This window comes from Cyprinodon variegatus, unplaced genomic scaffold, assembly GCF_000732505.1.
Source record: "Cyprinodon variegatus isolate N-32 unplaced genomic scaffold, C_variegatus-1.0 Scaffold692, whole genome shotgun sequence".
NCBI lineage: Eukaryota > Metazoa > Chordata > Actinopteri > Cyprinodontiformes > Cyprinodontidae > Cyprinodon > Cyprinodon variegatus.
In genome coordinates, this window is record NW_015151145.1 from 221,091 (window position 1) to 246,937 (window position 25,847).

Genomic DNA, 25,847 nt, shown 5'->3' on the forward strand with positions numbered 1-25,847 from the left:
AAAATAAAAATAAAATCAACTCAAAAACCAAAGAAGCAAAAAATACCGCAGTTTCCATAAGTCAGTCAATGAAGCTCTACACCGATGCGCTGCTGAACTACACAGGCACGTCATACGCAGACAACCTCCCCAGCTTTTCAGCAGCCAGGAAGCTTCAACTCGGCCCACTGGAGAGGGGAAAATGACTGACCAACCCTCAACACTTTCCACTCTGATCACAGACCTCAAGCCTACAGGAAACACCGCAGCCACCAGCAAACAAACTGGAACCATGGCAAGCTGGAGAAATATGGAGGGAATTTTGTTCCATTTTTGTTGCAAGATGTTTGTAAAATCAACATTTTAAAAATGCATACCAGAAATGAAACTTAAAAAAGAAATCATTATCAAGAAAAAAAAAAAATGTTTTGCGTATAGATTTTCTGTTTTTATATTTTATTTTGACCATTTCTTTGACCTTACTTCAATTTTTATTTGGCATATTTTATATTAGCAAATTAACCTTTCCTTTTCCGATTGAGTTTTACAAATGTTATTTCCTTTCATGTTGCAGATCACATTCTTGTAACTTGAAGCCAAATACAAACGATCGCTCCAGACCAACAGAAATGTTGTCAACGTCCAGCAGACCAATAGAAATGCTTATCAGCTCCTCAAGAATATATATATATATATATATATATATATATATATATATATATATATATATATATATATATATATATAAAGAAAATACGAGCACATAACTTGTAAATATAAAATCTGCAAAATGCCAATGTTAAGAAGTTTTCTTTGCAACAATAATGGAACAAAATTAACTTCAAAGAGAAGTTTTAAAGGATTCCATCTCTGAGCAAGCCAACCGTCTGTTTGTGAGCAAGCAGATGCAACATTGGCGCCATCTGCAGTATACTTTAGGTTACTACAAATAGACTTGCTTCTACTAAACCTGCTTCAACACACGCACACAAACACAGAAACATACAAAGGCAGTGAGGCTAGTCTATCAAACAACCATTACAAACCAAAAAAACTAAGCAAATGAAACTGACAATTTGGACTTAATATTAAAAATGCTTTAGTTACACAGCTTAGATGCTTATAAACTAAACAAGATTATCCAGGATAAACAAAACAATACAAATAAATATCAAAAGATTAGCTGGTTAAAGTCTGAATGGTGTGAAATATCTATCCAAACAGCGGGTAATGAACCCAGCAACAGTTAGCAGCCTGAAACCTGCACTAACCAGATCTCACCAGCAACTACGTTAAGGCAGCATCTATGATTCCCTTCTTTATGAATTAGTTCTGTGTCAAATAATCTTAACCAAATAAAATGAAGAGCATGGCCAAACGCTGCTGGACCTCACATTTAGTGGCTAAAATACAGTCAAGCATCAATGCTGAGCATCACATTCAGCACAGGTGAAGCTGGAAAAATCCATCTTTAACCTTAGAAAAGTTACAATATAAAAAAAGTTATAATCTATAGGAGAATGTTTATTTTAAAACATGGTGTAATATAATCCATCATTTTTGAGACCATCAAGACGTGTGTTTGGCTGAAAAAGGGACTGAAACTTAAGCCATTGCCTGAGTTTGCAGACAGTTGGTGCATTTATTGCCCAAAATATCTATGATTATACAAGCTCAGGGTGACAGGCGATTTGGCTTTTCATATGAATAACACTTTAATCTCACCTACCAGGCCACATATGATCATCGTTTTACATGTTTGGTTTAATCTAGCTTAAATTGCGTGCTGGAAGTCCCAAAATGTGGGAATAAACTAGAGTTTTTTCGCCACACCAGACATCAATTTCACAAATATTAGGCTGAAAAAGATTAGGTGGTAGTTTTGCAGACCTACAGACACTCGGGTTGTTTCACCACCGGATTGTACAAGAAGGACCAGCTGGACTAGTCTTTGGTATCTAGCTGTGCAATAACCAGAAAATGAATGCGATCTAACACTGGTCACATGATTGTACACATGCATCATCGAGAAAAAAAAAAAAAAAGCTGTCAAGAAATAATCAACTGCAATAATTTCTCTGTTCACAATCAAATCTCAGATTAACACAATCCTGTCCAATCTATACAACAACGAGGAACGAACATTTCTGTTCCTCATCCCTGAAAGGAAAAAAAAAAGCGTATATCAATTCCCTTAAACCAAATCCCCCCATGAAAATCCCCCCCTCAAAAACAAAAGCAAGAAGAGAGAATGCATAAAACACAGTCTATGAGTAAATACAGCAGAAAGAAAGCAAACCCCTCCCAACTCTTTTTTTTTTTTTCCTCTCCCCAAAACCCACCCGCAGTGTGTCAGTACATCCATGTCAGTTTCAGTTCAGGCAGGATTTGGCTTTACAGCCGAGGTATGTAGTGTTGCTCTCGCTTTCAGAGAGTCTGATGAGGTATCTTTTATACGTTTCTTTTTTTTCTTTTCTTTCAAACAGTCACGTAGTCTTGTGCATTCTTCACATAATGAATCTTCTTTAAATTAACAGTGATTCCTTGCGGTTTGTCACTTTACTTCCTGAGAGAGACGCCCTCCAGAACAGAGAGGCCAGTGTGAGGTCTAGGAACTAGTTACTGATGAAGACGCCGTCCTGTTTGGAGGGGTGGGGTGAAACGGGACCATGTAGCTGGGTTTAGGAATGCCTCAGTAAGTCTGTGAGTAGAGACATAAGCTCAGGGTCTACTGGGCTTTCACAGCTGCTGCTCCACCCGAACTTTGTGCGTTACAACCGTTAAAGACGGACCTGTAAGGAAGTGAACTAAAAGCGCATCTCAATAGAAACAAATATCCTCAAAAAAATCATTTATTTCAGTATTTCAATTCCAAAAGTTAAACTAACTAATAAGAATGTGAATTGAAAAGGCTTTGGTGATACGATAGATTACAAATCACGATAAAAGTTTAATAGATAGATTAACAAACAGGATAAACTACGATTTTTATCATAGAGCTCTAGATAATTTCGAGGGATCTTGTTGTAATAGGCTCTTAGGTGGCCTATAATTATTTTCACATTTTCAAACCATTTCATTTTAAATCATTAGCAATATCAAAGAAAATATTGTGATATTGGTATTTTCAACCAATGTAAATATTATCCAGGGAAATATTGCGATATTTGACTGAATTTTTTTTTCTCCTTACACTCCTACTAAGAAATATTATGGAAAAAACTGACATATTTCAAGAATTAATTTCAGTTTATTCCTAATGGCTGGGTTGATTTTTAAATATATGGTTTCTAAGATCATTAGACATTTACATAAAACCAATTCAATAATATTTTAGTGTAGAAAAGTTATTTACAGCCATGCTGAGGCCAACACAATCATGGAGTTATTACCACCCTTGATAGGTAAGCCAAAAAAAGTCTTGCCAAAGAAGCCGGCTGTTCAGAATCCAGGCATATTATTGAAAATTCGGGTCTAAGGAACCATAAGGAAAAAAAAGGCCATTTGAAAGTTTGGGGGAAACTGAGAAGAATATAGATTTGGAGTGAGTGCTTTAAGGTCTGCCACACAGATGGATTCAGGACATTACCAACAAGTGCTACCTCTGCTAACAAGCTTACAGAGATGCTGATCTCAAGTTTTATCCAGGCTTTTCTCAGCACCTTTAGTACCAATACTTCCTTTATTGAATGTTTTATCACTTCAGCATCCAAAGTGCCTGTCCTAAACTGCACTGAGGACCTCTCAGACAGCCGTCTGCAACCTGCAGCCCAAGAGACGCAGGAGGCTCACAATCACGGTCAGAAAAATATCAAAACCCGGCTAATAGTTTTGGATATAAAGTAAATAAAAAAACCTTTTCCATCCAATATAACTTCCCAAAAATATCCCTGTCTTATTAATTGATAACCTATTTTTATGAAAGCGTTTTTTTTATTTTTAAACCTTAAGAATAGAAATAAAATTATGTTTCAGACAATTAATTTATCCATAACCATTCTGTCTTTTTTTTTAAAGGTCTTAAATACGTTTTACTTAGCTGGACTGAAGGCAAAAATGCTCTTTGGATTGTAAAGGCTTTGCTCTATGATGACGTCCTTGGATAATAAAAAAAGCTGATCACTAAAATACTAACTAATGCAAAAGGAAATTTAACCACTGAGCACTCCTGCTGTTTAGAAATCAATTTTAATTGGTTTTCTGTAATATTAAATTTTCAGACGAACTGAAATTTTAGTTTCTTCCATTAGTCGTTAGCCATAATAATCAAATGCACAGACATAAATGCTTGAAATATGCAAGTTAAATTAAATAACATAAATGATTTTTAAGGATATTTGAACTGAATGAGATGCTCCTACATAGGTTAATGCTTAAAGGCTTTCTAACGAGAGTGATTGTGAGATGAGGTATTTAATCTGCCGATCCACAGCATCATCAGTCCGAGGCTACAGTGTGTTAGAGAGCAGAATGGCCTGGGTTGGAGGCCTATTGCTGTGAGGTCAAGGCTCTGTAAAATGAGGTTGTTGTGGTGAGAGTTTACCCGACTTCCCCTGATTGCAACACGTTCAAAGAAAATACAAAAATAAAGTTGATTCAGGTTAAATATTCTACAGCTCCTGAGGTAAAGACACCACTGCAGGTTACTTGATTTGAGGTACGTAAAAAGAGAAAAAAACTGAAAACAAAAATCATTCTAAAAAAAAAAAACGACACAAAATCAAAAAAGGACAACAAAATGGCAACGAACAAACAAAATGTCCTAAAAGTAAAACTTTTCAAGTTCAGTTGTGAATACGCCTGTCAGCGGGTTTTGGCTGAGCTGATTGTGTTTAGCATCTACACTAGGATTAAAAAGTGTAGAAATGATGTGTTTATCTATCTGTGTGGTGGATTAAACGCAGAGAATCGTGTGTTTGTGATATTCTGACGCTCTATGCTCATTACTGGACAGCCAAAAGGTTGACAGGGTTGTTGAGGTATTTGTTGTGCAACAGTTTTCTTATTCTTATCGGTTTCTCGTTGAACTATTTATGCTGAGGCCTTGCTGGGGAAAACCGGTCCAGGAAGCGGAAGAAAGCTCGAGTTAGGGGGACCCGCTGGGGGCCAGCTCAGCGGAGCCAGAGCCCTTGGAGGAGCAGGTGGAAGAGGGTGTGGGGCTGAGGGTCTGAGCCTGGGGAGCAGAGAAGCCAAAGCTTGTGCTGGTTCCAGCAGGGGATGACGAGGCAGCGCTAGCAGCGACAACAGTCCCTGGTGCAGCACCGGACTTCTGGGCAAAAAGGGTTCCTGAGAGGAAGCCAGAAATGTCTTAGTTATCTGTTTTTTATGGCTAGCAGGGTAAAAAGTTGATATTTTCTTCATACAAACCTGAATAGATTGTGCCATTAACCTCTACAGATACAGTGATGCTAGCACTGCCATTGGTGGAGATGCTCAGTGACATGTCCTGCTGCTTCTCTTCTAAACACACACAGAAGGGCAGATTATTTTACAAAACATTTCTAGCATTTCATTACCAACATTAGATTAGAAAAGATCAAACCAAACTTTTTTTTTTTTTTTTTTTTGCAGGGTTCACTTAAAATATCCTTCTAAAACAGATCTTTTAGATTGAGTCAAAATAAACCTGATGTCTATTGCTCAGAAGAATTAAATCAGAACGCCTGCCTGTCAGTGAGCCCCAGGGCAGCCGTGGCAAATGTAGTTTGCCACCATCCGTGTGTAAATCAACGGGTGAAAGACTAAATGTAGTGTAAAGCGCTTTGGTCAAGTCCTCTAACTTTAAAAAAAGAGCACTGTATAAGTATAGGCCATTTATGATTTGTGAATACAGTGAACCCTCGCTATAACGCGGTTCACTTTTCATGGTCTCGCTGCTTCACGGATTTGCATCATGCATTGTTAAACTTTATTGTCAAACATAATCGATGGTTGCATGTCGGTTTATAAGGATCTTTTGGCCCAGCAGAAAAAAGAGCGACAACAACTACCGATAACTATGTTCTTCTCTCCAAAAAACACAGCTGCACCGCAGGCTTTAGAAGAAAAAAACGCCACAGAGCAGAGTCAGGACGCAGCGGCTCCGTCAGAACAGCAGTGAAATACTGTACTGTACACGCGAGTCACTATTTGTCCTACTGTACTTTGTATTTTTTTTCATAATCATTTTTCATTTTCTCCCGTTCCAATCCTTCACGGTGGGGCAGCCATGTCACTTTGCGCAAAAAACTAAATGGAAAATTAATTGTCCTACGTCACACTAGCAAATTCTACATGTCATTTGTTTGTAAATTGTCTAAAAATTAGTAGGAATAAGGACTAGATGGACTAGTTGCTGGCGAAAATAGATATTTTTCCAGCAGAAACAGAGATGGACCTAAAATAAAAAAATATGTGGTTTAATTTCTCCAAAAGGAAGAAAATAATTCTTCCATTTGAAGGATTTTTAAGCCATCACCTGAAAATCTTACTTTTCATGCCAAAACGATTTGAGTTGGGCTCCAGTTTAAAACTCCTGAGTGGCTTTTTTTTTACATTTTTAAAATTTTCAATTGGGTCCTCAGAAAGCAAGATCCCAGCCCTATTTATTTTACTACCTAAGAAATAAAATATTTTCACGTACCCCTTGCAATGCACTCGTGGACCAATAGGGGTAAGTGTTAGTCCAGGAGTGCATTCCATGCTTAAAGTTTCCTTCAACAATATTTAAAGTCAGCATTTATATCATGTAATATATGTGTTTGAACTGTTCCTTATCAACCTTGGAAACGCTGACCTCTGGTGGCGATGGTGGGGGCTCCCAAGCGCAGGTTCATGGGCATTTGGGAAGCCATAGCCAACAAGTTATGTTGGAAAGCCTGCTGCATGAGACGCTGCTGCTCCTCTGCCAGGCGGGCCATCTTTCTCTCTGGCCCCTCTCCCCCTCCGCTGGTCTCCAGCTTTTCTCTGAGCTGCTCCAGTGTGGCGGCTCTGGCCAAACCGGCCACCTGCTGCTGACCCAGAGACAGCGCCATGGGGGGTCTCCCTGCCATCATTGCAGGAGTCAGGTCTTCTAAAGAAAAAAGAAGCGGAGATAAAAATGACTAAAACTTAACTGCTGATAATAATTCAGTTTGTGAAGCTGAAATCCAAAGTAAATGCAGGAGGTTTTTGTTCTGCAAATCGACAAACGTCACAAAATATCCTGAATAAAATCAGACTTTACTCACTTTGCTTTAAAATAATTTCAATTAATAATAAACTGATCGAATCCTTCTTTTAGATCAGCTGCTACTTTATCCTAACTATAAGACACTGAAGTACCGTTTTCAAACCAGTACTTAAGTCAAACCACAGACACTGTTAAAGGTCAACAACAGACTCACATTCCCACCAAGGCCAAGCGGCATCAGATAAAACAACAGCATAATGACAGTTATCAACAGGAGTCCTCTTAATGTGGAACACAAGCTTCAAAGTTCATAAAGTGGCCTCCCCTGTGTGGGAACCAGCTTATTTATCATTAAATAGGAGGGGGCTCCTGTAGCCTCGGGCAGAAATGTTAAGAGTCTTAAACACCTGGATAGACCACACAAACATGTCCTGACAAAATCACATGCACGTGTACAGGGTGATACACGATACGGAGACACTTAAATATGACAACAATATATTCTGTTTTTCTTGTTTATGCTCCTCTAGGCCTCTGAGAAGCATTTATTGATGCCCGATAATTTGAACGGTTATTAAGTCATTTATAATCAATGGGAATTTTTAGCTGCTAATTTCGTGGGGTAGAGATATCCAAACAAAATTGCACCAAATTCAGACTTTCGAATGCTCAGCGAGATGATAAAATTGAAAAAAACATAAAGAACATGAGGGTATTTAACGTCTGTTTTTCTCAGTAGGAGTTGAAAGATTGGAAAGCAACACGATGGAAAAATTAAACAAGGAGAAAATTAGGACAACTACCGTATACTGCTTTTTAGACATGATGGTTGATTTAAATTGCTCTTAATTTGGTCGGGTAAGTGTGTGCCTGTTCAATGAACATGTTGGCCCTTCAAATAAAATGATTTGATGTTAAACACTTGAAATAAGACGGTGGAGTTTCTTTTTTATTATTTTGAATGTAAATCATTTTATTCCACTGGCAAAAAGTCGTCCCTGCTCAAGTCAAGGAAAAATGAAAATACTTCAAGAAGAACTAAATTTCTTATACATTTTTTTAGTGCAGACTCTATAAGCTGCAGTAAGAATAACTCAACTAAAGTGTATTACAGGAATGATTAAAAATACCAGAATAATTGCATCTTGTTTGGAAGGTTTGCAGCACTGGGTTCTGAACAGAAGGTTCTTCTCGGCTTCACTGCAAAGCCTCATGCTTGCCAAAACCTCAACAGCACATCAACACCTCGTTACACCTGTCCATTATGGTGGCTGTCAGGCTTGGATGTGCTTTAGTGTTAGAGCTGCTGTTCCTGTAGTAAGCAAGCTCTTTTTACTACCTAAGCATTCTCTGTTAGAAGGTCAAAGCTTTGCAAAAACCTGAAACCTAACAGTACAACCTAAAATGTAGAAATTCCACCAACTTTTATCGGCCAAGAAGAAGCAAGACCTTAGAATGGTTCAGGGTAAATTTGAACAGTTTTAAGGGAATGTCCTTACGGACATCTTCTATTCAGCTTCGTCTTAGATGCAGTTGTTGAATACAGCGACAGGGGGCAGTATTTCTCTATCACTAGGCAACATCTAGGCATTAGACATCTAGAGCAACAGCCCCTTATGTCCACATCAAAGCAGCTAGACTCTCCCAAGTAGTAATTTACCCAACCTATAAAGTCCTAATTGATGTTAGGTGTATTTTTCCCTTCCAGCAGTTACTTGCATGTAAAAACTGCCCATTTGCTTTGAGGTAAGCCGAGAAAGGAAGCTTCTAATCCAAAAACTTTTATTTTTATACCCTTTCCTTTAGTTCTCCAACATGCAGTTTTTACATGTATGCATTTAAACTAACATTATTACACTTCTGAATACAAAAAGGCATGAATTGCTATTCAGTGTAGGGTGAAAATGCCAACCTTTCTTCAAAGAGGTTCCTGGAGAAGCCTGAAGGCCGTTGATGGCCACAGAGGTCCCAGCACCAAGGCCTGCCAGATGCATCTTGGGCGGAGAGAGGATGTGGGGAGCCGTGCTTGGAGAAGGTGAGAAGCGGAAGAGGCTGCTGCTGTAGCTAGGACGACGGCCCTCGCGTCGGTTACTGTCGATGGCTGCTTGCAGCTCACCCGGGGAGCTGAGACCTTTCCTCTCGCACTCGTACGGGTACAGGTATTTCATGTACCTTAAAATAAAAACGTAAAAACAATGTTAGGCTGAGTAAAAAATGAATCAAAGTATGTAAAAAATGCACTCGTGTATGAAAGGTGTTCAGAAAGCAAGGATAGTTTTCAAGAATGTCTGACAAGACTAAGGAACTTAAGAATAATACATTTTTCCTTGAATAGATTTTTTTCAAATGTTCCTTTAGAGGAGAAAAAAATCAAACAGTTCATAAAACCATTTTTAGCTAAAAATATTTGTATCTCTTGAACCATTTTCCTCAGTTTGTCACATTTCAACCGCAAACCTCTAAAATGACACTAGAATCTGTGATTCCAATGAACAACATAACCTAATAAAGACTCCTCCTGCTATGTCAGCTGTGCATCTTTAGGAGAATGTCTCCACCAGCTTTACAATGTAGATCAAGCTCTATCAGACTGAAGGACTGTGACTTAGAGTGACATAAGTTGTCCTGAGCCCTGTCTCTAGTCATGCTGCTATAGGCTTAGGCTGCTGGAGGACATGCTTACCATTTTTCTCACTCTGCTCTATTCTCCTACTGCTCTTCCATTTAGCATTATTTGATAATATATAAACTTTTAAATAAATGTTTGTTTTCTGTTTTTCCTCTTCATAAAAGCCATTTATGGTTTAGCAACTGGCACCATTCCAATATAACCTCTGGCTAACATACTGCCGGAAGCAACTTAATTTTCTTGTTTAAGAGATGATGCACCTAATGATGCAAATTCAATGCTTAACTCTTCTTCTCTCTAAGTTGTAGCCAATGGCTGAGCTTTTAACAGTTAACTCGCTAACTAACTGGACTTTAAAGCTGTGTTTTTAAAAAAAAAGAGATAATCCTGCCATTAAGATTTTATTTTAGCAAGGAAAGTATGTCCTGGATCAGTATGGCTGTGTGCTTTTTGTCTTCAAAACCCATAGTCAGCTGTAGCAGAATGCTGTTATCACTGGAAACTGGAGGTTTCTTCCTGTTAAAAGAGAGATTTCCTTTTTACTGTTGCTACATGCATTGTTGAATGAAGGATTGTGGCCAAATTAAACTATACAACCACATATCGACTGTTGCTACATGCTCATCCCGGAGGAGTGAAAGCTGCAAGGCAATGACTCGATGCAATCTCTGATGGAAAACAATTAAAATAATTTGAATAATAACTTGTTTTTGACTAAACTGTTTATTAACTGGATTAAATGTAATGCACAAGCTCGATTTGGAAACTGATTTAGATGAGTTGGTTTGGGTTTTCTGTATTGTTCAGCCTTGAGATTGTTGTTGTATAAACAGACTGAATTAAATGTAATCAGAAAGGGTTTAAAGATACATCTTAAAGACTTGCTTTAGATGAAGAACTTCACCCCAGTCTTAAGAATCTTCCTGTCCAGCATTGTATTTAGATTCTGATCCAGCTTCTTTATCCTGGAGTAAAAACCTCCACATGTGCATCAACTGTGTTTTTCTAACCCCCCATTAGATAATCTAAATCAAAGAAGGGATTTAAAAAGACATATTAAAAGGAAAATCACCTGCTATCAATCTTTAAAAAGTTCCCACATTGGCACTTTTCTTTCCTAATTTCTTCACCATCTGCTCCCTACTCTGTTTCTGATGAAGTGTGATTTTATTTCCCAGAACAACTGAATTTATTGCAACATCTGGTACAATAATGTTGTTTGAAGGGGAAACCAGTTGGATCACACCCCAACAGCTCTAGATGTATGCTTGGTATGTTTCCATCCGTAAAAGGAACCCCTGGAAAATGCCCACTCACTCCGTATTGGTGGAATATCTGCACTAATGGATAGATAAAAAGCAAAAGCAGCTGCATCTACGTGGTAGAGCAGGGGGGCAATGCAGAATAACAACCTGACAACATAAAAAATACATGAGGGGTCTCAGAGAATATCTACTGTTGGAGAGGATAAAGAGGTTCTGCTTGAACTGACGAGTTTCCACAAAGAAAAGAATCAAAAATAAATGAGGTTTAGTCCAACCTCAACTTAGTGACCGACTCAAATGACATCAATTGATCACAAGGATCAATGAGCTCTAGGTGTGATGGAATGTGATGAAGATGCAAATAAACACTAAGACTGGAGTTCATTTTCCCATTTGTACTCATATAAACACACAAACATGCATATACTCAAGCAGGGTTTATACAGAGCCGTTTGCTGGGTTTGAACAGGACCTTTAATTAACCTCTTCTGGACAGAAGAAGCTAATTGGTTTCATACCAGTTCCAGTCTAAATACAGCCAGCGTGGTTTATGTATAACATAAATGTTGGTTTATACATCTGCCTCTGTTACTAAGGTTACCATAAAATGTGCTTTTATACCATTTATATGTTGGAAGTGGGAACTAAACGTGATCCATTTGAGAGTAAGGATGCACAGTGAGACCGTGCTGAATTTAGCTGATAAACTCAGTAAAGTGTCTATATCAGAGATAGATTGTACAATAAATAACAACACAAATAAAAGCTCCAAGGACTACACGGTAGAGATATTCTTTAATATCTAGCTGAATTTGAAACACTAGCTCACGAAAAAACTGTTGTCAAAAAGCAAATATTTTGGTTACACTGATTTGTTAGACCAAAAAAAAAGGCATAGCAGCCAGAAGTCGGTAGTAACTAGTTACATTTACTTAATTATATTTACTTGAGTAACTTTTTTGGAAGAAAAAAAAATGTACTTTTCGGAGTAGCTTTACACCATAGTACTTTTTTACTTTTACTTAAGTAAAAATATGATAAAGTATTATTACTTTCATTTTCATTTTTCATTTATTGTTTATTTGAAAGGGGACAGTGTACATTAATAAACAATTACTCTTACTTGAGTAAACTTGTGGATACTCTATCTATTATCAGTAACTTCACCTGATGAAAACAAGCCTGTTTTAACAGATATGCACCATTGAGAGACAGAATTTATATATTTTGTATTCAAGGTTGATCAGTTAAATGTAACTTTCCATCCGCTGAGTCTGCCGTGTCATTTGGACGTTGAGTGAAAATACAGTAAACAGTATACTGTAATTGAATCTATTATTACATACTGTACATATTGGTTAAGGAAGTTTTTTAACTACAGAAATATTGATCTGTTGTCATGATCAGTGGTAGTAGGTATATGTTACTCATTACTTGAGCAGCATTTTTAGAAGCAGTTTTTTCAAAGGCTACTTTTTACTTTTACTTGAGTAAAAATATCAAGAAGTTGTGCTACTTTTGCTTAAGTACACCCACCTCTGATAGTAGCTCAACCAAAAGTGCAGCAAAGTATTTTTACTGTATTTAATGAAGTCCAAATTCTGCCAAAAATGCACAAGTAATGAAAAATGATACAAGCTATTTTTTTTTATAAACTATTCGTGCATATTTAATACAATGAGGCCCCCAATATATCCCAATCATAACTTCCTCTTCTAAACTGGTGTTTACTGGTTAACTGGTTTTTATGCTCCTTTAGATTCTCTCCTACTGTGGTTTGGATCTGGAACTAACCTGAGAAACTAAACTGCCTGTGATTGAAAACTTTTCAGGAAATCCCACTTCTGTTTTCTTCATAGCTTTGACTAGTAGTTTTAGCAAAGCATCTTCAGGCTAACCGCTGTTCTCTTCAAGAGTAGAATTCTGACTTGGAATGCAGCATCCCTCTCTGTTATCAAATGAAAATGTTGTAAACAACAAAGCTGGACAAAAAAGAAAAAGATGTTTAACAGTGGCTGAAAACTGATTAGAAATGTAAATGTCTGAGCCTCAGTTTCTCAATATTAACAGAATAGAACAAAAAACCCTTTATTTTCCCACAATGGGGGAATTCTGGTGTTTACAGCAGCAAGAAGATTATAGAAACAATTAGTCACACAAATGTGGACCTTAGAAAAATCTATAAGAATAACATAATAGTGAAGAGTTAAATGATAAATAAAATACTGTACTGTAAAGTGTTTTAACAGTATAAAAACTGTTCACCTGGGGATTAAATAACCAATATACAGCTATGGACATTTTTGCAGTAATTGATATTTGATAATAGAAGCAACATCAGAGATGTGCAGAATGACAGCAGCAGGTTATTTATATGAATAAGATAGAAACTGTGCAAAATCAACATGAATGTAACAACTTACTGAGGTTGTTGGGAACAGTGAAGCTAACATTAGCCTAGCTCATATCAAGTTCAAAATTCACCATTTATCATTTAAAGCATATTGCTACTGGCGTCAGAACACATTTGCGACTGCAAGAAATTATGACTTCACTTAGCAAGTTTTTAACTCTTTAAGAGAACTCTTTATGAATGCGTTGCTACATTAATAGGTGTCACTACCCGATCTGTACCGGAACGGAAGCACGATCCGTACCATCAGCTCATTTCCACATGTACAACCTGACATTCAATGAAGTCACTATTAATTCAATTATAATTAAAAAACACATTATTAATCCCAGAGGGAAATTAAATAAATAATACAATTACTGGGCAATTACTCTTACAACATTTAAACAAGATTTAGATCCGTTTTATATTCTCCCTGTTAAACTGCTTGTCTATCATCATCATCGGACATAATCAGAACAGGCTGGCAAAGTATCATTATACCATAATTATCTATATTTTAGTTGCGTCTTTCGTTTAATAATGCTCTATATACCATAAAAGTAAAACATTAATTAAACCCTAGTACATTTATGTAAAAATCCAAACCCGATTAGCTGCCGGAAGTACGGTAGGATCCCATTTCTGGACAGATCGGGAACAGATTAGTGATAAAACAGAAAGGATGTAAACACTTTTATTCTCTCAGAAAATAAATTATCAAATTTTTATGCTTTCTAATTTAGCACGCTTATTTTAATTAATGAGGGAAAAAAACACAACTTAATTTCAGTCTTTAATGAGCTTGTGGTACAGTTCGTGCTACTAGTGCGGATCAGGTAGCAATGGCTACAACTAGAAGGAAAACAACGTCTCAAAGGGCAGGATTTCCTTAGGAGTAGCCAATCACAGGCAGTTTACTTCCTCGCAATGTCTCCATCAGCAAAGAGATAAAAGCTTCCAATCTGCATAGTTTACGTACGACTGTTTTAGTTGAAACTGCTTGTATGAGTGTTTCTTTACACATGTACCCATTTTACAAAATTCTGACTTTATAGTATTTTGCTAAACTTCAATTAAGAATATTCAATGGTGGTTTAAAAAAACATGTAGCTTAAATTCTCATGTTATTAATTCTAACAATGTTAATTTCTTAAAGTTTTTTGTTATTGCAGAGAAAGTCCAAGCAGCTCCTAGGACTAAGCAGCAAGTTGAATTTGCACAAATTAGGTCACCTTTAATGCTAAGATGATAAAAAAAAAGTTATGCTTGTTCAAATACATGCTTTGATTTAATTCATATGTTTTATCTGAGCAAGCAGAATTACGTGTTATTCCCTGGATGCCTAGTGTCGCTAATACGCGTATCACAATTGTTTGTAGCTCAAGGCCAAGTACGGCTCCTTCTGTTTTCTGCATGGACAGTTGCATGTGCAACAAATGTGAGCGCAACTTAATACCGCAAGCATACATGAGAAAGGCGTTGCTTCCAGTTTGAAGGTTACTGGCTTGACATTCTTAACCTGGTTTCAGCAGATTAATATAATTTGTTTCCTTTCCAAACAGACAAAGACTCACTGTGTGCGCAGAGTGAAAGCAGCACTGGTGATGGATGTGGGCAGGTTGAGTCCCTTGGTGATTTCTCTCCAGATCTTCTTGTTGATAACTTCCACAAGGCCTCCCTTCTCTGTTACCAGCTTGTAGAGCATATACAGATCCAGGACCTGTTTCGCCATGATGGGAATACGATTGACTGGGGTTCCTACAGAAAACATAATAAACAGATTATATCAGTAAAGCAACAAATATTAACGTGCTCTTCAGTATCTTGAGGGACAGTAAACGGTTTAGAAAAAATTTAGGATTATTCCAAAGACAGAAAAATTTGAAACAATCGACATTAATTCATCAAACAATGAATGCTAAAACATTGATTATAGTTAACCTCTAAACTCTGATCTGATGGATGGTGAGCAAGCTGCCCACACGTCCATAAAAATTGGGTTGAAAACAAATTAGCCCCGTTACGGCAATCTGGCTTGACCTGGAAAAGGGGATTCACAAACACAAAGCAAAGCTGCTCGAGACTTTTGATATAGATGCATTAATCTTGTCAACAGCTTATCTGCAGCGAAGCTCTCGGGAAACGTGTGCAGTGGGAAAACGAGGAGGAGAAGGAGCACCTGCTGCTTCCCATATGTGACGGAATCAAATCAAAGTGCAATGTGCAATAGTCTAAGCATTAAATGGGAGGAGGGGAGTTGGGATTGTGACAACCTGCTTATCCTTAAGAAGCAGAGGATAGGGGGGAGCTAGCTTCATGATAGGCTGGTATAATGAAGCTTATTTAGAGGATTGTGCCGAGTAAATCCACACCACTCTGAGTAAGAGCAAGACCCAATGCATGGGAGATGTACAGATCTGCCATCATAGGTAATTCCTGCCAATCCTCCCCCCCCCCGGGCTGCCTTTAACCTGGAGTCATTAATGACTTTATAAAATAGAAGCATGATCAGGCCAGAGAGATTAGCCCTGATTCATTCTCTTAAATTAGTGCCTTTAAGCCATGTGAAGAGGCCAAGGTCAGCACATAGTCCTGTGGATTGGAGATCATGAAAGTGACGCTGACGCTCTGAACAAGTTTCAGTCCGTGTTTGGGAAACAAACTAACATCCAATAAGGAGCTGCATTAGACTCCTTTGGAAATAGTTGATGGAGTTTATTTTTTCAAACGAACAAGAGAGTAAAGGTGCAAAAAAATTAAGAAAAAGCATTGGCAAGAAAATGCCTTGCAGAAGTTATGAGACGTTTTTAGACATACCGTTGTGGCAAAACCCCAATGTTGTGTGTATTCGAAGTAGGGATGGAACGGTTTATGAAAACCGTCCGAACCGTTCGGTTCGACTGTCTCGGTTCGATTCGCGTGTGTTGCTTTTAGTTCATGCGCGGCTCCTTTTTCTCATAGGCGAAGCGTTTACACTCCAGAGCAGAAGGTGGCGGTACTGCGACCAAAGCCAACCACCAGTAGTAAACAAGAAGAAGAAGAAGCGAAGCAGCGTAGCCGGGTGTAGCAGAAAAAAATCAGTTGTTGTGGAGAATTGTGTGGGTATGGCGAGTGGGAAAGAACAGGAGTTGGAAGACGCGCCAGCAGCACTTTATAGGTCTGCTGTATGGGACCACTTTGCATTTAGAGTGACCTACGATGACGGCAGGAAGAAAGCTGTGGATAAAAGTGCAACAGTGTGCAAGCATTGTGCAACACGTTTTGTTTATGCTAACAGCAACATGACCAACATGTCAGGCTAACAATCAACATATACTGAACTGAACCGAAAACCGTGACCACGAAACCGTGAACCGAACCGTGGATTTTGTGAACCGTTCCACCCCTAATTCTAAGTAAACCATCAAACTCACAGATCTGGGTTCCAGAAGTTCACATCTACGACTGGTTTCTCATAAATTGTACTGTGTTTGATTGGGCCATGGCTGACCAAGTCCAGTTCTCATGAGCTGCATCTTAAGCCAATGTAAACTGAATGAGCTCATTAACACTGCCATGTACAGCTGAATGACCAGCTGATGAAGGAATTTACACATTTGATCTAGATGTGTAGAGAGGGGGTACATCTAAAACGTGCCCGATAGTAGCTCTCAAGAACAGAGCTTGGACATCCCTTGGTTAGACCATTATTGTTCCTGCTGGTGTACCTCTGCTTAATTTTCACTCGCATCTAGTTCAACATCAAAAGCAATGATTGGCCTCATCTAGGAAATTGATGACTCGGCCACAGCAACATTAGTTTGTCCAACTTCAAACATCTTGGGGTCACCATCTTACATGAGACATCTCACTGCTTCAAATTGGTCAAAAGGGCTTTTTCCAGACGACTGAGGACAAAAAAATTGACTCCCTTCAGGAATACTGGTTAACTTCTGCCACTGCAAAATTGAGAGCATTCGAATCCTCTTTACTACAGCGTTTTATGCAGAGTTGGTCTGTTGCAGTTTGGAAGCTGGAAGTTGGTGAAAACTCTCAGAACATCACTGAGGCCAAACTTCCAGGAATTGAGGACATTTACAGGAAGCACCACAAAGTCAACATCGGCAAAGACCCCTGCAGTAATTACTTGCACTGAAATTTATTAAGGGTTATCAGAGTAAATGAGGTCAATTTAAGTGGAAACCAGAATTTATTTATTTTTTAATTATTATTATTTTAATGTTTTTTTACATTTTTAATTTGGAACAAACAAAAAAAAATAACTCAGATTTCCATGTATGGGTTGTTCTTTGGATTTACTCTTTCAAAATAAAGCAAAAAGAGATAAATAATTAAATTAGTGGTTATTTTTTGTGTGTATTTTTTGTTTTAAATTGAATTAAAATAAAAGAAATATGAAAGAGGTGCGTAATATTTTGTTAGTGGACCATTTTGGATCCTCTGTCAGAGCATTCTAAACCTCCACCACAATACATTTTTTTTAAATGGCACTACAATGGTGAACGTCTCACAGTGGACGTTTGTCTTACCAGATCCTGATGAATGTTTACAGTATATATTTAGTCTATCACTATTTACTGGAGAAATTTAAGTCAACTAAAATAGCACCCTCTCTGATTCTCAGCTGCTGTTAGGCCTACACTGGCGACCGCTTAGCAGTTCCTGTCTTCACCTTGACTTCAAAGTAAAATCATATGTTAAAACTCGTAAACATTGCAGCAGGTTGCTTCTTTACATGTTGTACTTAATGCAAAATCCTGAGAGAGTTAATAGCAGAGATGCGTGGAACGCCACAATGACACAAAGCACCGTTGATTCAAGAATGGGTTTTCCCACTTTTAAAAATGGCGTATGACGGCAGCTATTACCAGTGTCTGATGGAACCTCTGCAGATTTCCAGCTGAAGTGACTTCCAAATAGTGACAGCTTACCAAAAAAACTCATCAGATCAGTGACAACTGTAGGAGCTGAAATGTTTCCTAAGGACAATTTCTTTACCCATCGGGTACGCTATAATTATTAACTCCCAACCCGTTCAGTTAACATAACTCTAAAGGATAGTTTTACGTTTCCTTTTTCCCCAATATTTCCTTACTACATGTCTGCATTTTCTCCTTTTGTTCTCATCTGATTGGTTAGATTTTAATCTGAGACTGTTCTGCTAATCAGTTTCTGGAGTAAAGCAGCTCATCACTGATTATTAAAACCCCAACAGTATATATTACGGATTTAAATAACGAAAACAAAAAAGAGAGGATCCTTTAATTATTTCAATATTACATTTTTGCATTTAGCTTTTAAAATGGGAAAGAAAAAAAATGATGCGTATTTTCTTTTTGCGAACATGTTTTGAAACAAAAAAAACCAAGGAATGAACCAATAAACATATTTTGGGAATATGTAAAACATTAATCATTCAAATAAATCTTTTACTCTGGTAATGCCTTCCGATTTTGTTTGCTGCATAATGTGCTTCATCAGTGACCAAGAAAGCTAAAACAATTAACAGAAAAGACTACCTCTTTTTGGATCTGGGTTTATGTAAAATTTCCAGAACAAATCCAGCGTTAAGGTGCAAGTGCTTTGTCAGTTATCTAATGCAGCGTTGGACATCAATCCTGCAATAAACAATTAGTACAACTAGAGGGGTCAGAGATCAGCCAGGGGTTATTGATGTGTGAATTAAACTGCAGGTCAGCAGGAAGCCATGTTTTCATACTGGCCTGCTCGTGAACAATGAGAGAACAACAAATGTGACACAGGAGCGCTGGCCCCAGAGTGACAGGCCAGCAGTTAGTTAGCTTTTAATTCACGCCTTTTGCCTTTGTCATCATCTGCTGTCAAATCAAAATGCAATTCTGTGTATTTATGTGGAGCTCATGGAAGAGGCCGCTACAGTGCAGAGAAACACAAAGGGTTTCCTTTTTAAAATTAGAAAGAAAGATTGCAAGTTGCCTGAGAAAAACAGGTGATCTGAACCCTTCGAATTCTGATATGAACTCAAGCGAAAGCCCAGAGGAAAGCTGGTATTGACACAACTTCTTATTTACAACACTCTCAGTTAGAGAGAGACTTCCTGTGCACAGCCAAGCTTTAGTGTCCAACATCTGTTGCCCCTAACCCTGGAGACATCCAGCTCTAATTAGACCAGCCCAAAACATGTCTTTTGATCACTAAAACCTGCTACCTCTGCCCCGTATATAATCACAATTACCATTTTTATTCCCACATTAAACCCAGCGCTAAATGCTGTCAGGAGATAGAATGTTATCAGGGAGGCCTCCGGAAGGCGAACTACTGAATACTTCATCTCTCTGTGAAGCACTGATTTGTCCAGCCGCTTGCTCTGAGCCAACCTGTAATTGGCTGCAGGCCTCACCTCCCATCATCCTTTGCCCCGAACTGATTTCCCCCCAGGGACAGGACCATCAGGAGCCAAGTGATTAATGGCACCAGGGGTTAAAGGTCGCTCTGGTGGGAAGTGCCGAGGCTGAGGGCGCCTGAACCACTCCCAGAGTCCTTCCTCAAACGTCCAGAGTGAGCACCAGAGCCACGCGGCTGCTCTTCAAAGGGGGAAGGACTCGTATTTGAAATCGTGTGTATGTGTGAGAAATATCCACACCCTTACCTTAAACTGCATTAGATAATGTTTTGATAACTTTGGGAAAAAAAAAAAAAACATAAAAGGTATGAAACCAGGTAACAGCTTTACTGTCTGCAACAAATGTGTTGCAGTTTTGTCTAAATCAAATGTTAGGTATAGTGAGCGCAAAAAAGCAAGGTCATTTCATCCGACCCCATGGCCTATTTTTAGCTGGAAACAGCTGTTCACATTAAAACGGACTCTACAATAAATCAATCGGGCGCCCCTGACGCCAGTGGTGGCACATTAAATATTGCTGACTTCCCTTGATGGATGTTCTTGAAATAATTATGAGACGAGGCGACAGCCTTACAGAGGCCAACACACAGGAAATGAATTTTTTACTGAATGGGAGAAGCTGGCCGGTGTGAGGTTTCATCTACTGTGAAAAGAGACACACAAAAAAATACAGCAGAGAGAAAAACAAAAAGAAATCTCCTGTTGGTGTTTGGTTTTGCACTTCCTTAAAGGACTCAAAGATACTAAAACTGAAACAGATCAGAAAGACGAGGGAAATTTGTTTGCCTTTGCTGCCTGGAGAAGGAGGGGTAGAAGAAAAGGAAGGAGGGTGGGGGTGAAGTAGTTAGCCAGTTGGAGAAAGACTGGATTATGGTTGCAAGAAAGGTGTCAGCCAACACAAACAGCCCCTGGCTTTAGTGTCTTTTAGAATACCAACACCCCACCACCCATCCACACCTTCCTCCTCCTCTTCCTCTTCAATCATGACATAGGCCAGCAGATCACAACCAAACCAGCATCATAAAAGCATGAACTTTCATTTAAATGAGAAACAGAAACGGTTGCAGTTTGTGATATTTTCTCCATTCAAATCAGCCTCTAGGAATAATTATCTGAAGCCTTAAACAACCACCCCACTCACAGCTGTGGTTCAAGTCTGTACTTACCAATATACTCTCAAAGGGCATTTCTAATCATTGTTGGAAAAAAGAGACCTTCAATTGGTTTATAAAATAAACAGAGTGTAAGAAATGTGGCTTTTTATTGCCAAAAAAAGTATTGCTCTTATAATTTGCTCTCATAGGTTAGAATTAGTTTATAAAAAATGGAGGGGTGGGGCAGCCAATGACAGATGCCATGTTGCATCGCCACTTTTTAAATCATAGTACCTTAAAGGGGACAAACTACGTGTTTTACTTGCATCTGAAAACCTGATGTTGGTGGTAGAGAAGTCGAAAAGGAGGAAAAAGGAAGATCATTCTACCCTCCAGTTTTTGGTGCAATGGAGGACCGCTGGTACTCTCTGCCCAATGAGAGGCAAGAGAAACAAACCAAGAAAAGCAACTGAAGTAAAAACAGGGAGAAAACCAGAGTTTCCATCGACACAGCTTTTACCAGGCGGAGATAGTTTATGAAGGCTCCAGAATGGACACAAGGCTTGCAGACTTTTTAAACTGATAAGTTTATTTAATATAGCAGTGCAGTTTATTTCGCCATTTTGTTAGAAAAAGGGCAGTGTAGTCCAGCAATTCATCTGTCCCCCCAACAGAGACGGCTGATTTGTACTCAGGAAGCAGGTCGTCTGCGTGTGTGTCGCAGTGAACGCAAAGATGCCCCTGCCCCTTCCACAGACACTCCGCTGCACCTCTCCAAAATTGTAGGTGACCGCTGACAGGAGGCCTCTGATTGGTCAGATCTTCATCCGCTTTACACTATCCGTATTTCCTGTTTGCTACCTTACCAGCTTCTTTTGTTTGTATGGTAAATGGTAAATGGTAAATGGCCTGTACTTGTATAGCGCCTTTTTTCAAGCTTTTTGGTCAAGAAGACTTGACCAAAGCGCTTTACACTACATTCAGTCACCCATTCACGCACACAATCACACACTGATGGTGGCAAGCTACATTGTAGCCACAGCTGCCCTGGGGCTCACTGACAGAAGCGGGGCTGCCGTACACTGGCGCCACCGGGCCCTCTGACCACCATCAGTAGACAATGCAGGTGAAGTGTCTTGCCCAAGGACACAACGACACTGAAAGTCGGAGCCAGGGCTTGAACCGTCAATCCTTCAATTTCAGGGCAAACTCCGACATCCGACGCCACTGTCGCCCATGACCGCCATTGTGGAAAACGACTCGTGAAGATGGACCAGCTAGAAGAGCCAGGTGTGGGAGAGCGCTGGGGCCATTTTTTTTTTTCGCCTTCATGTCCCTCCGCTGTCTGACAAACTTGCTCCCACTTCCTCACCGTCTCGGCCGTATGTAGACCCCTTGCTTGTTCCCGATTGTCCCTCTTGCGTTGTGGTGTGGGATAAAATAGCGCAGTCCAGTCAGCGCCCCCCTCCTTCTTATTTAAAAAGGTGGTTTATTTTGTCAATATGTGGTTTTTCATTAAAATGTGATGAATTGCTATTAATTATTTACTGACCCTGTAATTAACTTGATAAAATCTTTTTTTTATTTCAGTACCAGAAAATGTTTATCTGAGTTTGTTTATTTGTTGTTTTCTAGATAAACAACAATTGAATTATAAAAAATATCCACTAAATTAAACATTTCAAATAAATTGCAAATGGCAAAATATTATTAATATATATATTAACATAAGGGGTGGAACGGTTCACAAAATCCTTGTTTCGGTTCGGTTCACGGTTTCATGGTCACGGTTTTCGGTTCGGTATATGTTGATTGTTAGCCTGACATGTTGGTCGTGTTGCTGTTAGCAAAAACAAAACGTGTTGCACAATGCTTGCACACTGTTGCACTTTTTTCCACAGCTTTCTTTCCGCCGTCATCATAGGTCACTCTAAATGCAAAGTGGTCCCATACAGCAGACCTATAAAGTGCTGCTGGCACATCTTCCAACTCCTGTTCTTTCCCACTCGCCATACCCACACAATTCTCCACAACAACTGATTTTTTTCTGCTACACCTGGCTACGCTGCTTCGCTTCTTCTTCTTCTTGTTTACTACTGGCGGTTGGCTTTGGTCGCAGTACCGCCACCTTAATAATATTTTATATCATATTTATATCATAAAGAAACAATTTAGTCTTTATTGGGAATATTATATGTATTTTTTGTAGAATAATTAAAATGGATAGCTCATATTGTCAGAGTTGTGTTAATTTCTGCTGTAGGAAGGTTATTCTTTCACTAAATTATGTGTATTTGAGTCTGTGTACCATAACTTTAAAGACTGAATTACCAAATTAGTTTACAATTAACCCAATAATTGATTAACCTGGTAAATAGTTTCAGCCCTACAGTCCACCAAAGTAAATTCATAATGATGTATTCCTCAATGTTAACATGTACACTGTATTACATTTGGGTGGAACCACTGGTATTTCCAGTAACAACAGCCCAAATCCTTTAACACTGAGCAGAGAGCGACGCCGACAGGAGAAACCAGAGTCTGGGATCCACATGCTGGGAGTTTACTTTATGAAGGCAGACCTTGGCTGTTAAGTTTATATGTCGTACGCTGGGCCAGTATATTGTTAGGACCCCGCTGCAGGCCGGCGGTGGGGGGTGCATGTTTGTTTTATTTTTAATGTGCAGCCGTGGACATAAAAGGTAAAAAAAAAGGATTGAGTGCATGGAATTTGCTATCTTTAGTGCAGGCAGAGCCACCACTTACATGACAACCCAATTCATATCAAGTGTAGATATCCAGCCCTCCACATAAGGGAAGTTAAATGTAACGCAACACTGTATAGATACATTGCTATTCCGAGCATGAAGCTAAGGCTACAGCTGGGTAACACACCCATTTCAACACAGAGGAAGGTGAGGGACGGACCTCTGTGAAAATCTTTCAATAAAAGCCAGTCAATAATCTTCACAGACCTGGCTTTATGTGATAGGGGGCGTCTGTTGGTCAATATCTAAGAGAACAAATCTTCACTAACAGCTATTAAGACAAAGGAGAGAGGGAAAAATAAGAAAGCTATGTCGATGGTTGTATAAGAATCACACCGAGATAAGAAGTCTTAAAAAAAAAAAAAAAAGCTATTCTCTTACCTTATGACCTTTTATGTGCTTTTAAGCAGGTCTAACAGGTTTAACGACCTGAGAAATGTTACAGCCCCATGCATACATTGGTAAGAGATGCAAAGGTTAAGATATAATGAGGTAGCTCTGCGTTTACGTATAGGATCAAGATGCAAGATTACTTAATAATAATAATACTAGTTGAACTTTTATTGATCTCACATTGGAGATATTTACCTCTGCATTTAACCCATCCCCTTGGGGTGCAGTAACCCTCAACTTACAAAGATTTAACTTTACAAAGATAGACAAAAAAAACCTTTGTACACAGGCACCATCATACTCCTGTACTGTTTTCATTTTGTCCAGAAACGATGAAATGACACAAAAAAGTGTTTAGTCAATAAGGCTAAAACTATGTTGGGATTTAGGGAACAAAGAATAATGATGGAAGCTCAATTCACCAAAAAAGACAAAAAAAATGTATGTGTAAACGGATCAATGCTTGCATCTCCTCAAACACAGTTTACTTTGGCAAATGTAAAAACATCCGCCTCTGCAGCCTGCAAACAATAACAACAAGAAACAGAATTTTACAAATAAAAAGGCTGCAAAATATAATTTGACTTATTGGGAATAAAGCTGCAAGATGTAAATCTAATTTCCTAAATTAGAACAGCATGCATGTTAATATAAGAATGTCAGAAGCTCTCTGTTCAGATTCCACTTAGGACTGCTCCATTCTCCATGGCTGACACTGAGGATCTTAATGATCTGCATTTGCTTTATGTGTTGGTTTATTAGATTAAGCTGATTCAGCAGTGAAAAATGACTTAAAATGAATAATATGAAGTATGGAAGAGCACACAAAGGGCTTTTTTTTTGTTTTTTTTACTTTAAGACAAGACTTTTACCCAGCAATGTTTGGAAGATGATTTAATAAGTGATTTATAATGTCTGTGTGAGACAGAGCTCAACTCTGTACTATAGAAAAAACAGGATTGATCTCAAAATCCATATTAACAGTTAATAAACATGCTCATGTTCATTAGTCATGGGGAAAATATTCAATCTCTGTGGGCAAATGAGATACCAGTGATTTATGCTGCGAGTTGTGCGCCGCATTTTCAGATGACTTCATAAACAATTCAAAATGTTCAGGCATTGTTGTTACAGACATCAGAAGTTATAAGCAGCACAATTTATTTAAGCTGTATTTTGTAACTGCTTATTCTGTGACGGCATAGGTAACATAGTGCTTTACATTCAGGGGTGAGTTTATTTGAAAACGAACCTTGGTTTCCATTTTCATCACTTGCAGAGTAAAAAAGTCTAAAACAAAAACTTAAGAGTATGTAAAGCCATCAACCTTAGTTTAGTAAACCGTGTTTTTTATTCAAATAAATTTCTATGGGGTTTACAGACGAGCTGTATTCCCCTTAATTTACCCTTCCTTAATTCTAACCCAAGTGATAAATGTTCTCATTTTCAGTGCTAGGCTACTAAACGCTGAAGAGAGAAAAGAGGAGTAAAATCCATTGATGTTAACAATTCCTCACTGTTCTTAGTCATGAAACTGATTCTACAACAGAATCGTGACTCTGAAGTCCGCTATGACTGTTGGTCATGTTGGTGCATGTGTCTGAAGGGTGCTGAGGGCTAAATAGGCTCACATGCAAACAAGGCATTTTATAGGGGTGTCAAACCGGATGAACTGCGGTGACAGCTGTGGTTTTATCCACTCTGGGAGAAAGTTTAGAATATATTCAAATTTTCAGTCCCTTCATCTGGAAAGACACATTAATCAAACCAAAAATTCGCTGTATATACCCAA

The 25,847-nt window shown here is 38.5% G+C and overlaps 1 protein-coding gene across 4 annotated transcripts in view; it reads right to left on the bottom strand.

Annotated features, from left to right (window-relative positions):
* Window positions 1–3,369: 3,369 nt before the first annotated feature.
* The window catches only part of LOC107097412 (AT-rich interactive domain-containing protein 3B-like), a 93,242-nt gene continuing 70,764 nt past the window's right edge, over window positions 3,370–25,847 (bottom strand). For 2 of the 4 annotated variants that reach the window (XM_015394546.1, XM_015394550.1), the window contains exons 5-9: window positions 14,993–15,176; window positions 9,042–9,301; window positions 6,740–7,030; window positions 5,347–5,439; window positions 3,370–5,265 (exon numbers count right to left, since the gene is read on the bottom strand). In XM_015394546.1, coding sequence (XP_015250032.1) covers window positions 5,066–5,265; window positions 5,347–5,439; window positions 6,740–7,030; window positions 9,042–9,301; window positions 14,993–15,176 — 1,028 coding nt within the window. In that variant the 3' untranslated portion in view covers window positions 3,370–5,065. The remainder of the gene's footprint in view (window positions 5,266–5,346; window positions 5,440–6,739; window positions 7,031–9,041; window positions 9,302–14,992; window positions 15,177–25,847) is intronic. The other 2 variants (XM_015394547.1, XM_015394549.1) reach the window with 2 other exon arrangements.